Source organism: Palaemon carinicauda, chromosome 13 (assembly GCF_036898095.1).
Source record: "Palaemon carinicauda isolate YSFRI2023 chromosome 13, ASM3689809v2, whole genome shotgun sequence".
Classification (NCBI taxonomy): Eukaryota; Metazoa; Arthropoda; class Malacostraca; order Decapoda; family Palaemonidae; genus Palaemon; species Palaemon carinicauda.
The window spans coordinates 141,374,763-141,392,262 of record NC_090737.1 but is presented as its reverse complement, the minus strand read 5'-3'; the positions used below and the strand labels follow the sequence as shown (position 1 = coordinate 141,392,262).

The 17,500-nt window shown below is 33.7% G+C and overlaps 1 protein-coding gene and 1 pseudogene across 1 annotated transcript in view; one reads left to right on the top strand and one right to left on the bottom strand.

Moving 5' to 3' along the window:
* Nucleotides 1–17,500, bottom strand: part of LOC137651855 (uncharacterized) — a 550,926-nt gene that overhangs the window by 397,076 nt on the left and 136,350 nt on the right. Inside the window, exon 2 of the mRNA XM_068385073.1 lies at nucleotides 51–293. Within this exon, the coding sequence (XP_068241174.1) occupies nucleotides 51–231 (181 nt within the window). The 5' untranslated portion in view covers nucleotides 232–293. The remainder of the gene's footprint in view (nucleotides 1–50; nucleotides 294–17,500) is intronic.
* On the top strand, nucleotides 15,790–16,861 carry LOC137651854 (uncharacterized; annotated as a pseudogene).

Genomic DNA, 17,500 nt, shown 5'->3' with positions numbered 1-17,500 from the left:
GGAAAAAGTTATAAAAAAAAGTTGTCCAGCAAATACGATTTCACACTTACTTGTCCCGTTAGGCTCATTATTGTTGTTATTTGGATTGATGGGTCGACCATGTATGCACGTGTTTAATCTAGGAGGCGGGGGCGGGGGAGGCCTGGAGGGAACAGCCGGAGGGGGGCTGTTCTCCTCGTCACACGCACCACCCCCTCCTCCTTCTGAGCTCCCCGCAGGCCCGATGGGCATAACTCCGCTGATTATCTGTATTTGTTACCCATGGCATTCCGCGCCTCTGCTTTGTCCATATCCTGCAAACAGAGAACAAAATCAAATGGCACATCCACAGTTTGAAAAACATGCTATTCGTTGGCGCAATCGCTACACATACTATAAGCTATCACATGCTACTGATAATGCAATTGTCTCTCAAACTCTCAAAGGCAACTGAAGAATTTTAATTATCTTAAAATGCACATCCTCTTTAGTTACTAAATTTTGTCTGTTTTATTTATAGTTTACATTTAAACCTTAAAATATCACTGAAATATATATATTTTCCTGTTCTTATACAGAAACGATAATCACACCCAGACAACGGGCCATCACAGTATCTTCAAAGGCATTTTTATAGATAATATTTTTACTTTAGACATAAATTGACAAGCGGCATTAATTACGGACACACTTCTCAACAAATGAGGAACTATACAGTCTTACTTATATTAGATTTTCATTCCTAAAATAATAATTGAAGTTACAAACGTCCATGTTGACGGGAGCTATTTCATTTACAAGCTAAACTAATAGGATATTTTCCATCAGGATCCCGTTCATCCTGAGAAAGAACGGCTTCTAGAAAACATCTGAAGAGAGCCATTGTTGCATACCGCCACCAGTATGAAGAATGAAAAAAAAATTGATTAAAAGAAAAAATAAAACAGTTGAAGTTCCTGTTCGATCCGGAAAGTATTGTAATAGGAACTAACCTCTTGTTCACAAAAATCTCCACATATGTTTCGTACAGGTACAAAGAAAATAAGTTACCCAGGTGCTTTTACACAATCAACATTAAAAGGCATTAAACGAGGCACAGCAACAGAGGAGTTAACAATTAATTTCAATAATAGATGGAGAAGATTTCATGGTAGTAAAACTGGCTTAACATCACACAAAATGTCTGCAAGAAATGCTCTATAGTCTATATTTACAGTTTTGAAAAACTTTATCATTGTACTAATTCCCAAAAAGAGAGACACAAAAGACCTGGAAAATTACCATCCAATATGTTTATTCTCAGTCATACATAAAATGCTTTCAGAGATCATATTAGGCTGAACAGGAGAGCAACCAGTTTTTAGAAGCGGGTATTCAACAGCTGCCTATATCCATGTAATTAGCCATCTAATGTGAAAATAACAGAGTATGACAAACTATTATGTATGGCAGTAATGAAAGCCCTTCAAAGACAAGGGATAAATGAATCTTATGTTAGAACACTTGAAAATATGTATACGGGAAGTACAGCAATCCTAAAACTACAAGAAGATAGTGAGAAAAATCCGATTGAGAAGAAGTTTTTAAAAATTTAAATTGGAAAAATGTAGTATGATGTGGAATATGTTAACAATATAAGTTTTGCAGAAGACATACAGTAGTTGTCTTTAGTGAATCATGGGAGGAATAGCAAAAGAAAGATTTGAAAAAGGAAAGCAGAAATGCAGGACTAAAAATGAATATAAATAAAAACAAGATAATGTTCAATGAAAATGCAGAGATAACAAATCAGGGCTATGGACGAACATCTAGAGATTGTTAATGAATATACTTACTTGAGACAGACAGTAAGTGTTTTCTCAGGACAAGAGATCAAAATTAAAAGAAGGATAATCATGGGAGGAGAGCTTTTGGTAACCAAAATGAGTTTATGGAAAGCTAAATGCCCATTTCGCTATAAGGAAAATTATTTAATCAGATGGTCCTACTAGTATTAACTTATGCATTGGAAACCTGGAACCTTACTAAAGCCTTAGAACATGATTACAATTCAAAGAGCTATGGAAACAATAATGATGGGATTAACACTAAGTGACAGAAAAAGAGTAATATGGATACAAGAGCAAACTAAAGTACAGGATATTCTAACATGTAAGAAAAAGAAATGGACATGAGCAGGACATGTAATGAGAATGACAGATAACAGATGGACATTAAGAATAACAGAATGGGTCTCTAGATATTACAAAAGAAGCAGGGGAAGGGAGATAAGATGATGGATTGACAAACTAAGAAAAGTTACGGGTATAAAATGGCATTGAAAGACCATAAATAGACGCGAGAGGAAGGACATGTCTGAGGCCTCTGTTCCATAGTGGACTAGTAACAACTGATGATGATAGATGTGTATGTATATATATATATATATATATATATATATATATATATAAGCTTATACAGTGTGTAGTATATATATACATATGTATACATATATAAATATATCTGATATATATATATATATATATATATATATATATATATATATATATATATATATATATTGTATGCATATATAATATATACATAGTTTATATTATATATACATATATACATATATATATAGTTTATATTATATATACATATATACATATATATATACATATATATATATATATATATATATATATATATATATATATATATATATATATATATATATATATATGTAGAGGCCTATCATAACGGAAAATTGAAGCAATGTAAACGGGTCCATGTCCTGACACGTGGTAATATCAATCGCACGGAGCATGTTTGGTAATATTTTCCTTTTTTTTTTTTTTTTTTTTGGTAAGAATCTTTAACGATTACTGATTTCTATATCTTTCTCATATTATGGGTAGTAATTATAGAAAGACAGTTACAAGCAGTCATACTGGCAGTAAGGCCAAAAGTACATATTTCAGCAGACTTCCGGAACAGTAGTAAATGATAAGAGTAAATGCCAAAGTATTTTATATGCGCTTGAATGTATGAATACGATCTGATTGGGTATATAAACTGACCAATTTGGTTACAAGGTTAGTTGAAAACAGTTTCTTAAGAGCGTTTACACAAAGTATCCTTCAAGCGAATATTGATTATTTCAACCCTATTGACGGCTAATATAATTTGCTTAGATATATTCATTAGATATAATCATTTGATAATGGAAAGTCACAAAAGATTTTGTAAAGATTTTGTATCACACATACGTACTTTTAGCGAGTTGTTCGAGGTTTAATAGAATACCACCCGCAATATAGATTTCTATATAAATATTATTAAAATGTGCATATGGCAATTAAACAAATTGTCTATTTAAGAAAGTTTACACACAAAGTCTTGATAGTGGTGAGCTCTTCAACATAAATATTCAGCTTTGAAATAAAACAGTGCGCATTACAATTTTAAATTTCTTCTAATTTAGTTCAGTAGCATAAACAGTTCATACAGCTGCATTAGCACAATTAAACAAAAAGAACTGAATCGCTAATCATCTGAAAGATACTCTATAAGTACATAATTATAACATAATTATAAGGAAATGATTGAGAGGGAATGTGGAACGGAAGCGGGGGTGGGGGGGGGGGCTAGGGGTTGGCAGAGGGTTTTTAGGTCGGGAAGAGGAGCAGCAGATATGACATTCAACTTCAAAATTATTTTTGAAAGAAAGTTGGGAATAGAATGAAGATAATTATATTGCGTTGTTAGACCTGGAAAAAAAAAGCCTTTGATCGTGTTCCAAGGCAAAAGATATGGGATGCAATGAATGACGATTGTTATGGAGTACCAGTGAAATTGAAGAGAGCGAACTATACCACCTATAAATACATCAAATGCAGAGTCAAAAAACTTAATGAAAATGACAACTAATTCGATATCAAGACAGGTGTCAGACAGGTAAGCGTTCTATGTCTACTATTGTTTATTTTGTTTTTTGATAAGTGTATGAGGGAGAAAACTATTGCTGAAGAGAGTGTCATAGATTTATTATATACAGATGACCATGCCATAATGGAAAATACTTCTGATTTCCAAAATGGTATGTAATAGTGGAATGCCATACTTGCAACTAATAGTATGAGATTTGCTTAAAAAAACTTCAGGTCATAAAGTTGTCCAAAAGACATGATGAAGTGAATATCCTTCTTATAAAATATTAGACCTTACACCGATACAGAAATTTCAATTAACATGGAGTAACAGTCCTTGATAACAATAATCATCAAGTAGAAATTACTTACTGATATAATAAATTTAATAATGATCTTTATATATTATACCGCCCAATGGAAGACTGAACCATACCGAGAAAAATAAAAACTTTATTATATACATATATACTAAGACCAGTTAACACATGGATTTGAATCAATGACACTTCTATCTAAAATCAGAAGCCAGATTCAAAGATCATTAGAATACCTAGGTTTGATACAACTAAGCTCCTAGAGGAGGAGCACTAAGAAACATTTGCAATTGAATGTAGGAATCGATTTGCAGTCTTAGAGACTTTAAGCGATGAATAACAAACAATTAATGAAGAATGGTGTGATATTAAGAACATATATCAGTCAGCTGGGAGTGAAGTCTTGGGACAAACAGTTACAAGGAGAAAGCCATGGATATCGAATGATACTTGGGATAATATAAAAAGGAGATAAAGACAGAAATTGATTGTTGAAAGTTTTCGAGGAAGTAATGAAAATTACAAGGTAGAGCATGCTAAGTATTCCAGTACTGACAGCAAGGTCAAAAGAAAAGCCAGGAATGACTGGAGAGAATATTTAGACAGTAAAGCAGACAAGGCCGACAAAGCTATAAATTCAGGAAGTGGCTATGGTGTGAGAATTGCTCATAGAATTATTAATGAAATCTCGACTGGGGCAAAGAAGAAGCATATGCCCATCAAAAAGAGATAAATCTGTTATAGCAACAGAAGATGAAGAAAGACAACACTGGATGGAACACTTTAGTGAGGTTATGAATAGAACAAATGAAGGGAATAATTTGATTGATATACCTGAAGTTGATAAAGACTTTGATGTTCCTATGAATGAATTCAGTGTGTTTGAAGTCGAAGCTATCCTCAAAAAAATAGAAAGATGGAAAGCCCCTTGATATGATGGAATAACTGCCGAGATGATACTGGCCGAAAATGAAGTGATTCCCAGACTACTTACAAGATTATTTTGTAGAACGTGGCATGAAGAATCAAAATCTGATGAATGGGAGTTAGGAGTGTTGGTAAAAATAGCTAAAAAGGGAGACCTGACTGATTGCAATAATTACAGAGGCATAACACTTACTTCAGTTGTTAAGAAAATATACAGTATGATTATTCTTAACAGACTGGAGAGAAAGATTGATGAAAAGCTGAGATGAACAAGCAGGATATAGAAAAGGTAGAAGTTGCACTCACCAAATTTTCATTTTGAGACATGTTGTACAGCAATGCGTAGAAAATAGAAATCCCCTTTTGATGGTATTTGTGGACTATGAAAAAGCCTTTGATAGTGTGCACCGGCCAATTTTGTGGATTCCTGCGTTATTATGGAATTCCTCTTAAATATGTAAATTTGATTAAGTCTCTTCATGAGCATAGCAAGTCAAAGTTAATGTTAATGGAGTCTTATCAAGTGAGTTTCCAGTGAACAGAGGAGTACTCCAAGGGAATGTGTTGTCACCTATGTTGTTTATCCTCCTCATGGACTTCGTAATGTGTAGAACAGTCAGAGATGGTTGAAAAGGATTGGACTGGATTGGTGATAGGAATTTAGCAGACCTAGAGTATGCTGATAATGGTGTCCTTCTTAGCAGAATACAACAGGATTTGTAATGTTTGCTTACCAGAATGCCTGAAATATCACACTATGTGGGGTTGAAGATAAATACAAAAAAAGAGAGAGATGGTGCGAACGGAGTATGCAATAGAAGATGAAATATCATTGGAAGGAGAAAGGATTAGTGAAGTAGAATCATTTAAGTATTTAGGATCAATGATCTCCAATACAGGGTAAAGTAAAATTTGGAAATCAAATTGCTTAAAATTTCCTATAAAAATCAGACTATATTTATCATTTTAGTGAGATCGGTGTTACTCTATGGACATGAGTCTTGGTATGACAATGAAACAATCTCCAACAGATTTAGTAGATTTGAGAATAAAGTCCTCAGAAGGATATTGGGAGTTAAATGGCAGGAAAATATTAGAAATGAAACTATAAGAGAGATTACTCGAGTACCATATGTGGATGAGATCATGATGAAGGGTAGATGGAGATGGTTTTGGCATGCTCTTCGCACTCCCCAAGACAGATTAGATCACCAAACGTTTAACTGGGCTCCACAAGGCACTAGAAGAATTGGGAAACCTAGGCCTACATGGCTTAGGACTATAAAGTACGAAGTAGGAGATAATGAAAGGAGTAGTATTGAATTAAAAGCTCAAGACAGAGACGACTAGCGAAATCTAACCGAGGTCCTTTGGGTCTATAGGCATAGGAGAAGATGATGATGATGATGATTATATATATATATATATATATATATATATATATATATATATACATACACATATTACATACATTTATACATACAGTAAATGTATATATAAGTATAAATATATATATATATATATATATATATATATATATATATATATATATATACATTATATAGAGTATATATATACATATATATACAATAAAATTATAAAAATTATTATCGTTGTTGTCGTCGTATTATTATTATTATTATTATTATTATTATATACATATGTATACATATAAATAAATAAATAAATAAATAAATATATATATATATATATAGATATATATAGATATATATATATATATATATATATATATATCTATCTATCTATTGACATTGTATATATATAGTATGTTTTATACAGACACACACATGTGTGTATATATATATATATATATATATATATATATAGAGAGAGAGAGAGAGAGAGAGAGAGAGAGAGAGAGAGAGAGAGAGAGAGAGAGAGAGAGAGAGAGATTTAAAAATATACAGTATATATTGTAATATTGTATATTTTTATATGTTATAATTTTATCACTAGCACTCATGATTTCAATTGTTTGGAATAGGCCAAAAATACCTTTAGAAATGGAATTTACTATGCTATGGGATCACAGAAATACACACACTTACACACAAAGCGATTTTTTTTCTAGCAAGTATTTCTTCCCAGCCACAGATTCGAATCCAGATCCCAGCAGAAATAAAGGTCGACAATAAAGATCTATCCCATGTGGCTGTTAAGAGATTATCCCTTAACAGCCAAATAGGATTTCAACTCTGAAACTCTTAATCTTGTAGGCTGTAGTATTAAGGATATTTACAAAGAATCAAAATCAACGCATCTACATTATAGCAAATTGTCAAGTATGTACAGTACCCCTTAGCCGTTTTGCGATGATTTTATAAATAACGCGTGTGCTTTTTATTTTTCCAAATACTTTCTCATACTAAATTTGTTCTTAGGGAGATTCCATTCATGATATGTACTTTGCCAGGCTAAGGAATCGAACCGTAGTAGAAATTTATGTAAACAAACACTTTGGCAATTCGGCTGTAAAGAAAGATAAGAGTTAATTAAGACGTCCTTAGACTCGAAATCAACCTACAGATGATTGTCTTGGGCGTTTTATGATCAAGTTATCACTTTTTCTTGTTTAAATAATCCACAAATATTTTTCAATATCGAACTCACTCTGCCAATGGGATCACAGATCCATAGAGATATTCCTTTTATGATAAGAACTTTTACCGGGCTAAGGTTTTGAATATTAGTGTCGGGTTGAAATAACGGTAGACAGGAAAAACTTAGTCCATTCCGCTACAAAGAGTGATTAGAGTTGATTCCGACTATGGTGTAATTGATCCTATTGAATTCAGGTTATGTACTTGAAATCAAAATCACCATCATTATACAGTAGATGACTGATAAGTATAAGTGTTAAGGACATATCTCCTACGTTTGTTGGGGAGACTTTAAAGAAAAAGAGAGAAGAAAGCCGAAGAAAGAACGCAGAGTTTGAAAATTGAAATGGCAAGAAGCGACTACACAATTGTCAAGTCCCAATATAGTCATCTGTTAAGGAGGACGGAAACAGAACACTCTAAGCAATAAATCCAAGAAGGCATATTAGACATGAATAAGTTATATCGTCCTCTAAAAGGTCTAAAGGAAGATGTAACCCAAAAAAAAAAAAAAAAAAAAAAAAAAAAAAAAAATCCTCGGATGGTTATAATGACCAGGAAGTAACCGATCACTTTCTATAATTCTTTAACAACAGAATAGAAAATATAACTATTTTTGCCGATATTCTTAATCAGATTAGTGCTGAATCACACGCCCAAATAAGATTAAAGATATTCAATACCATAACAAAATAAAGTATATCAGGATTACTAAGAGGGCAAAGAAAAATGGTACGATATACGCGATGCCAATATCTGAAGTATTATTATTATTATTATTATTATTATTATTATTATTATTATTATTATTATTATTATTATTATTATTGTTGTTGTTGTTAGCCAAGCTACCGAGCTACTTGGAAAGGTGTTATTCAAAAAGCCCAAGGATTCCAAAATGGAAAGCAGCCCAGTGAGGAAAGGAAATAAGGAAATAGCAAATATAAGTTATGACAATAAATATAAAAAAATTAAAGATCAGTAACAATGTTAAAATATACCATTCATACTGTATATATACTATAGAATGAGACTTATGTCAACTTGTTCAACAAAATATAATTTACAAAAGGTTTGAACCTCTGTAGTTCCACAGACCCCAACACCAGATTAGGAAGATCACTCCACAATCTGCTCACAGATGGAATAAAACTGCTAGAATAATGTTTAGTATTGGGCTTTATGATGGAGAATACATAACTGTTAGAATTAATTGGATTCCTAGAATTACAAACATGATGGTTGTTATGGGTAGATAGAATAATATAGAAAAGAATGTTAAAACATGTAAAGTTTCTACTCTTAAGAAGCAGAGAGAGGAGGTCCTGCTAGTGTTTTCCAGAAACTGTCACCGCCGTTGATTGAGGTCAAGATATTTATTAGATGTGCCTAGATCAGCAGACCTGGGGCATAAGGATCAGCTGTTGTAGTACTCCGAGGAGCCAGCGTTTTGGAAGGACCCAGAGCATAAGGGGTCTGTTGTCGCCAAAGAACATACATTACCGGAAGGTAAACACAATGTCTCGCTTCAATTATAGCGCATTATGGATCGTGATTACACCAGCAGAGCATTCGGGAAGATGTGATCAAAGAGGCGTGGTTTTAAGGAAAACCAAAGAGGATGAAGAAAGGAGAAAATTTCCTTATATGGAATTGTCCATAGTTAGCCCCTCCCATACAGGGGTATATAAACTTCAGAGAGAGAGAGAGAGAGAGAGAGAGAGAGAGAGAGAGAGAGAGAGAGAGAGAGAGACAAGCACAGAGAACGAGAGAGAGAGAACGAGCACAGAGAACGAGAGAGAACGTAAGGACCAGAATGCAGATGTGACCAGCCTTACGACAACTTGTCCGAGATGTCCGAACGAGTTGATCCCTGTCGTTATTATCAACCACGAAGCGCCCAGACCTGAAATATCTACGTTCCTGAATCGTCAAGATCTGCTGTGAAGAGTACCATCATTTCTTTCAAGTATCATTTGTCTGTTTCTTGACTGTTCCCCTATTTGCTGAAGTGTAGTTTAATCAGATGATTTTCTTTGTTCAATTTTGTGCTTCCCAAGTATTCAATCAAGAAACATTGATCTTCGACTAGTTGTAAATAAAATTATGTTTTCTTTTGCGAGTTTTCTTTCTATATACCTTTTTTCTCTTGGTAGTTGTTGATTTATCCTAATTTAATTAATCAATTCAAAAGATCCTGATTCGATCCCCACGAGGATCGTAACAATGGTACAGTCTGCGAAGATCTGAATTCAAGGAATGATCTGAATAATGAAAAATCCTGTGCAACATACACAAAGAACTACCTGAAACCACGGTGTCAGATATTAATATCTCGATCAAAAGTAAGTAATTTAATAGATCACAAATTTCTACCCAACAAATTAAGATGACAGTCAGGAGCTGAAGACCAAAAAGCAGAACAATACTGGGAACAAAGCAGAATGAAAGAATTGAAACATTTCTTCAGGCTACACTGATCGCCAAAAATCTTAAGAGATTTCACAAATAATTATTTGCGCTATCAAAGAAGAATCAGACCAAATATTTTTCTCTGAAGTAAATTTGCAATCAAGAATTACACCTAGAATTTTAAATGAATTGTATATAGCAGTTGTCAATGCAGAGATTTGGAATCAATATCCTTGAACTACTCACATTTATACACTGGGCTTTGTTCGGATTCAACTTCACGTTCCATAAATTCCACAATACACAAATTTGAGCTGGACCTCTAATGTACAATTGTGTTTGTATGAATATGCATAGCAGTGGCAAAGTTCCTAAACAAGATTATGGAAAACTATCAGAAAATATCGAAAACCTAATAAAGCAAAGATTGGAAATGAGGGTAAAGTCCAAGAGAGAAGAAATAGAATTAACAGAATTATCCAAGACAATAAAAACAACAACAATAAACGAAATCAGACCAAAATTGAGGAAACACCAAAGAAACAAAGAAGCAACGAATTCATAAAATAAAGACTTGGAACAGAGTCCCAACAGATGTTTGCTTTAAAAGAAGAAAATGAAAATATAAAAAAAGAGAGACTGTGATAAAAATTACAAAGGATTTCTATACAATGATATACAATAATGATAAAATACATAACTTTCTCAACAGAAATAATGCAACACCTGAGCCGGTATCAAACGTAACAGTGAAGCAAGCATTAAAAGGCATTAAAAGAGGCAAAGCAGCATGAAAACATGGCCTAAAAAATTTTTAAATAATAGATGGAGGAGATTTCATAGTTGTTAAACTCGCTGAACATTACACAAAACGTCTGCAAGAATGCTCTATACCTACAGCTTTAAAAAAAATTTATCATTATACTAATTAAACTAAAGGAGACACAAAGGACCAGGAAATTTACCACCCAATAAGTTTACTCTCAGTAATAACTAAAATATTTACAAAGATCAAATTAGGCCGGATAGAAAGAAAGCAAGCTTTAGCAGCGGATATTCAACAACTAACCATATCCATGTAATGTAATTAACTAGCTAATGGAAAATCAATAGAGTATAACAAACCACTATGTATGACATTTATAGACTATGAAAAAAGTTTTAATTCTGTCAAAACTTCAGCAGTAATGAAAGCCATTCAAAGACAAGGAATATATGAATCTTATGTTAAAAACTTGAAGATATCTATAAAGGAAGTACAGCAATCCTAAAACTACATAAAGATAGAGAGAAAATTCCGACTGAGAAAGGAGTTGGACAAGGAGACTCCAACTGTCCTAAATTATTCACAACTTGGCTAGAAGAAGTTTTTAAGACTCTAGATTGGGAAAATGTAGGTATTAACCTTAATAGGGGATACCTTAACAACTTAAGATTTGCAAATGACATAGCTGTGTTTAGTGAAACATGGGAGGAATTGCAAAAGATGATAAAATATTTGAACAAGAGAAAGCAGAATGTTCAATGAAAATACAGAGATGAACTTCTAGAGATTGTTAATGAATATACATACTTAGGACAGACAGTGTTTCCCCAGTACATAAGACCGAAATTAAAAGTGGGACAAGTATGTAATGGACAACTTTGGGCAAACAAAATGAGTTTATGACATATAAAATGCCACTTTCCCTAAAATGTAAAGCATTTAATCAAATGGTCCTACCAGTATTAACTTGAACATTGGCATTACTAAAGACTTAAAACACGAGTTCGTTACAACTCAAGGAGCTATGGAAAGACTCTTCATGGGAATAACATCAAGGGACAGAAAAAGAGCAACATTGATACGAGAGCAAACTATAGTAGAGGGTATTCTAACAAGTAAGAAAAAGAAATGGATATGGGCAGGACATATAATGAGAATGACAGATAACAGATGAACATTAAAAATATCAGAATGGGTCTCAAGAAATTGGTAAAAAACAGAAGGAAGAAAAAACGATAAATTGACAAACTGAAAAAATTTGTGGGTATAGAGTGGCATAGAAAGACTATATAGACGTGATTGGAAGGCCATGTCTGAATTATTTGTCCTGTAGTGGACTAGTTATAGCTGATGAATATGATACAGTATATTATATCAATATTGAACACACACACACACACACACACATATAAATATATATATATATATATATATATATATATATATATATATATATATATATATATATATATATATATATACAAATAGATATACATTATATACATATATATATATATATATATATATATATATATATATATATATTATGTTTGTGTGTATTGTACATCTATTGTATATATATACATATACACATATATACATATATATATTTATATATATATATATATATATATATATATATATATATATATATTTGTACAAAAATATTAATACAAATAAAACATTTTCAAGAAATTGAATCTCAAACTTTATTTAAAGTAAATAATTAGTCAATTTAGTCAAGTAACCCCTTGAATTTGCACGTGCATGGACTTCCATGTTTCCACGGTCCTTGGATACGTCACTAAAGGACAGACGTCAGAACTAACAAGGACACGGAAAAAGCTTGGATAAGACAGTTCAAAGAAAGTACCGCTACCGTCGCCAGAGACAAGACGGACGGTTATCGGCTACGAAAAATTTTGAGGATTCGATAGTTGGCTGGTCGGGTGATCAATTTCTTCTTACTTCACATTTTGGTAATGGATTTTTTCCCGGAGGTACTGATGTGGTAATGAAGTTCAAGAGACTTCCTGTTGAATCACGAGCCTTCGTAAAGTGTACGAAATTGAACATGAGAAAATAAGCTCATCGTGTGGGGGTTCGAGGTGAAGGACCATACATGGTGGAGGACGATGGTTGAGTTCCAAGATCTTCGCTGCTGGCTGCCTAACTCGGGTAAGTTCATGTAATGCAGATCCAAGGGTGTTATGTGTACTTAGTCGGCGATAGTGTATTCTACACTTAAAGATCATTGAGGCAAGGCCCTTCATTAATTTTTCAATCTTCAGTGACTTGATTAACGTATAGAGTATAAAATAGTTTGAGATTTAACTTTCTTGTTTTAGCTCTGTACATTTTTTATTTAAGTATTGGGATGGCAACCAGTCGCTCCCTATAACTTGTGTTTTTTTTTCCTGTAGGTTGGAGTTTCGCTAAAAGGGGTGGAACCTTGGAGTGAAGAGAGGTCAAGAGCTATCGTCTTGGAATTAACAGGATACTTTCGTCAATGTAGACTGGGGATTTATTTAATTTCATGAAGCTATAGCCTTCAATAACTTCAGTCTTGATTAAGTTTTATATTAAAGTATTTAATTTTCATCAATTTTCTCTTGTCCTTATTAGTCTTTCCATCCTAAAAGGTTACTCAATTAATCTTTTCGATATAATTTAGCGAATGGCGCCCAACGTGGGGCACTGCTTCAGCTCTGGCTTCTCTCCACCTCCTGCTTCCTCGGACCCCCCTACGGTTTTCTCACGGTATTTGGTTTAACCCTACAGCTAATTGAATCCACTTTTCTTGTTGACATTAATTTATTTGTACCTATTTTGTCTACTAATTGTGGTAGCTATTTTATATTATAATTTTGGTAAATTTGAAATTTATTGCTGAAAGCCTTTTTCAATTATGTCTGCTAGTGAGTTAGAGCAACTTGATTCCACACAAGAATCCTCGCTTCTCGTAGCTTTAGGATGATAACTGTAAAGTACTTGTTAGTATCCGGAGTGGCAAGAGACAGTCTGTAACGAAGACTTTAAAGAGTATTGAGAAGGGTCCTCTGGATATTATTAAATGTGAATTTTATCTTGATAAGTTAGGCGATCTTTTAAGCGAGTTAAATTCACTTGATGAGTAGATAAATACTCATATGCTTCATTCTAGACTTTGGAGTTCGGTTCAGTATCACCAACAGGCGGAAGTTGATGAAAAGTACTCTTGACGGTATAAGGTTAGCGATTAAACGGTTGTCTAGGGAATTAACTCTCTTGTCAAAGTCTGCTGTAGCAGCAGCAACCCCTACTCCTTCCACACCGCAGGAAGTACATCATTCTTATCATAAAATAACTCTGCCTAGCATAGAACTACCTTATTTTGATGGGAATCCCGCAGCTTATCATAAATTTTCTTATCTCTCAAAACAGTTAACGGGGCCCGCAAAGAAACTGGTAGATTCCCTTGCCTTGAAAGATTTGAATTATGAATCTGCTAAGAAACTACTCAATGAAGCTTTTAGTGATAAGCTTAGTCAACAATACTCAGTAATTAAGGGTTTGTGCAATTTGAGTCTTGATCCTAATGCTAGGGATGGCTATCAGTGGATAAGCGAAGCTCGTGTCTTAGAGGAACAGGTTCAATCGTTAGATATAAAGGGAGATTTGTTTGTTCAATATTTTCTTTGGGAAAGTCTGTGTGATGGATTTAAAAGTCAGCTTGTCTCTATTACAAACAAGTCGAAACCATCTTTGAAAGAAATTTTGGATAACCTATTTGAAGCAAATAATAGATTTATGGACCTTCAGTCCAACCTGTCTGAGAAAACGAAAGGGAATTTAGTTAAGTAATCGTCAAATGCTGTATCAGTCTGTTACTTCCAAAGATTCTTCAAAGTCGTTGTGCCCTGGTTCGAAATTTAAGGTGACCTGTCCACTGTGTTCCCATGATAATGTAATTCCAAATGACCATAAATTGAGTGAGTGTATGAAATACCCTAGTCCTGGTAGTAAATGCGAGAAACTTAAATCGGTTGGGGGCTGCTGTAAATGGGGTTTAACTTCACATAATGCTAAAGCTTGTTATTTTAAATTCAATCGCCCGTGTATGAAATGTCATTTATTTCACGTCTTATTTATGTCTTGGTTTAGCTAATACGGGTGCTAATAAGGTTAAAGACGAAGTGGGCACTAATGCAAATAAAGCTAATGTTCCTAAACGTACTGATATCAAAGTAGTTAAAACTACTCCTAACGGAATGCTAACGATGTCTACGGGCTTAGAGGCATTTAATGATGTAATTCTCCCCACTGGGACCGTATAGGTAGAGAATTCGGGTCGTGAAATTCCATGGAGTGTGTTTAAGGATCTTGGTTCCCAAACAACTTTAGTAAAAGGGTCTCCGGAAGACATTCCCAATTGCTCAGTCGTGGATAAAGTTAATCTTATGATTCAAGGAATTAATTCGGTCAAGAATCACGATACTTACATTGTAGAGTTTCCCATTCATGTTCCTGGCCAGGGAAAGCAGTTAAGGGCACTTTGTGTAGACGAAATTAATTCAAAACTTGTGGCACTTGGATTAAAGAAATTAGCAGACGCCCTGGTTGAGAAGGGTCATACCCTGGCAGATAAGCATATAGATTCTGATACTATAGACGATTTTGCAATCTTGCTTGGTAGCGATCAAAGCCATATTTTCCCACTTGTACAGGAAGACTTTGGTTACAATGGTAAATGTCCCTCTACTTTTTATGAAACTCCGTCGGGTTTAATGCTTTCTGGAAGTGCTTCTTTGTTTTTAGAGAACCTTAATTTGCTATGTATTCCATTTGATGGTAATTCTGTCTGCATGTCTCTATGACTAACCGTTAATATTAACATAAGTACTTTGCTAGAAGAGAAGGAACTTTTTGATGACCAAAAAATTAAGAATGCGACTGACGAAATCCTCGAATCAATATTCACTTCACTTATGAATATTCAAGACGACCCTAGAGAATCTGTTTTGACAAGTGAAAATAGTAAATTAATTGATAACATTCTTAGTGATATTCGGAGAGATCCTAAGACAGGTAGGTTAGTTGTTCCCGCTTTATGGAAGAAGGAAATACAACATTTAATGTCGCCCAACTATAATCTTGCAGTGTCCGTTCTCAATTCTCAAAAACGAAAGCTTTCGCCTGAGAGGTTAAAGGAATACGATGCTGTTATACAGAACCAATTTGAAGATGGAGTAATTGAACGTATTGCAGATCTTCCCTCATTTATTAGAGAGAATCCAGATGTTTCATTTTTAGCACATAATGCCGTGTTCCGAAATAACTAACACGACGAAGTGTAGGGTTGTCTTTCTTTCGAATTTAAGTGAGAGAAAAAATGAGATATATCTTTCCCATAATCAATGTTCCATGGCAGGAGCTAATTTGAATAATAAAATGCAGATTTCAACACTACGACTAAGGTTTGACAAGTATTTGCTGACTTATGATTTGAAAAAAGCCTTTTTACAGCTTTTACTTAGAGAAGAAGACACTAGAAAGTTACTTTTTCTATGGTTTAAGGGTATTTCTAAGAACGTTTTCTCAATTGTTGGCTATTGTTTCGGAAGAGTGTCTTTTGGAATGAGATATTCTCCATTTTTGTTAATGATAGCTCTCTATTACATATTGATCCATAATGTAACTGATGATGATGATGATGAAGAGACTCTGAGTTTAAAAAGGTGTTTGTATAACCTTTCTTACATGGATAACTTAGCCATAACTTCAAATGCGGATAATGTTTTGTTTAAGGAATTAAATGTTTCTGTATCGACATTCCGAGAATTTGGATTCGAATTACAAGAGTTTTGTACGAATTCTGTATACCTAGTATTACGAACAGGATGGAACTATCCGGGAAGATCTGAATGTAAAGGATGGTCAGAATTATAAAAAATCTTATGTAACATGCATAATGAACTAATTGAACGACGGTGCCAAAGGTTAATATTTAGATCAAGAATAAGAAATTTAATAGACCTTAAGTTCCTGTCCAACAAATTAAAATGAGAATCAGCAGCTGAAGACCAGACAGGAGAACAATACTCGAAACAAGGTAGAATGAAAGAATTAAAACACTGCGTCAGAATAGTGATCATCAAAAATCTTGAAAGACTTTCTCATTAAGCCAGTTTTTTTGTGGAGTTGAAAAAGAGACAGACAATGTATTTCTCAAAAGTAAATTTCTGTTGAGAATCACTCCTAAAATTCTAAAAGAGTCATACAGTGTTAAAGAAACATTATCAATGCTGAGATCCGGATGTTGAGGAACCATGGTCCTTGACCTACTTGGATTCAACTTCATACCCCATAATTTGCACCATGTACTAATTTTAGCTAGATCTCTAATAAGGGATTCAGCAACCCCAGATCTACATTCAAGAGATGGAATTAATGCAGAGAGTAGCATCATCTGCATATGCAACAAGCTTATTTTCTAGACCAAACCACATGTCATTCATATATACTATGAAAAGTAATGGGCCAAGAACACTACTCTGAGGAACACCAGATATCACATTCCTATACTCA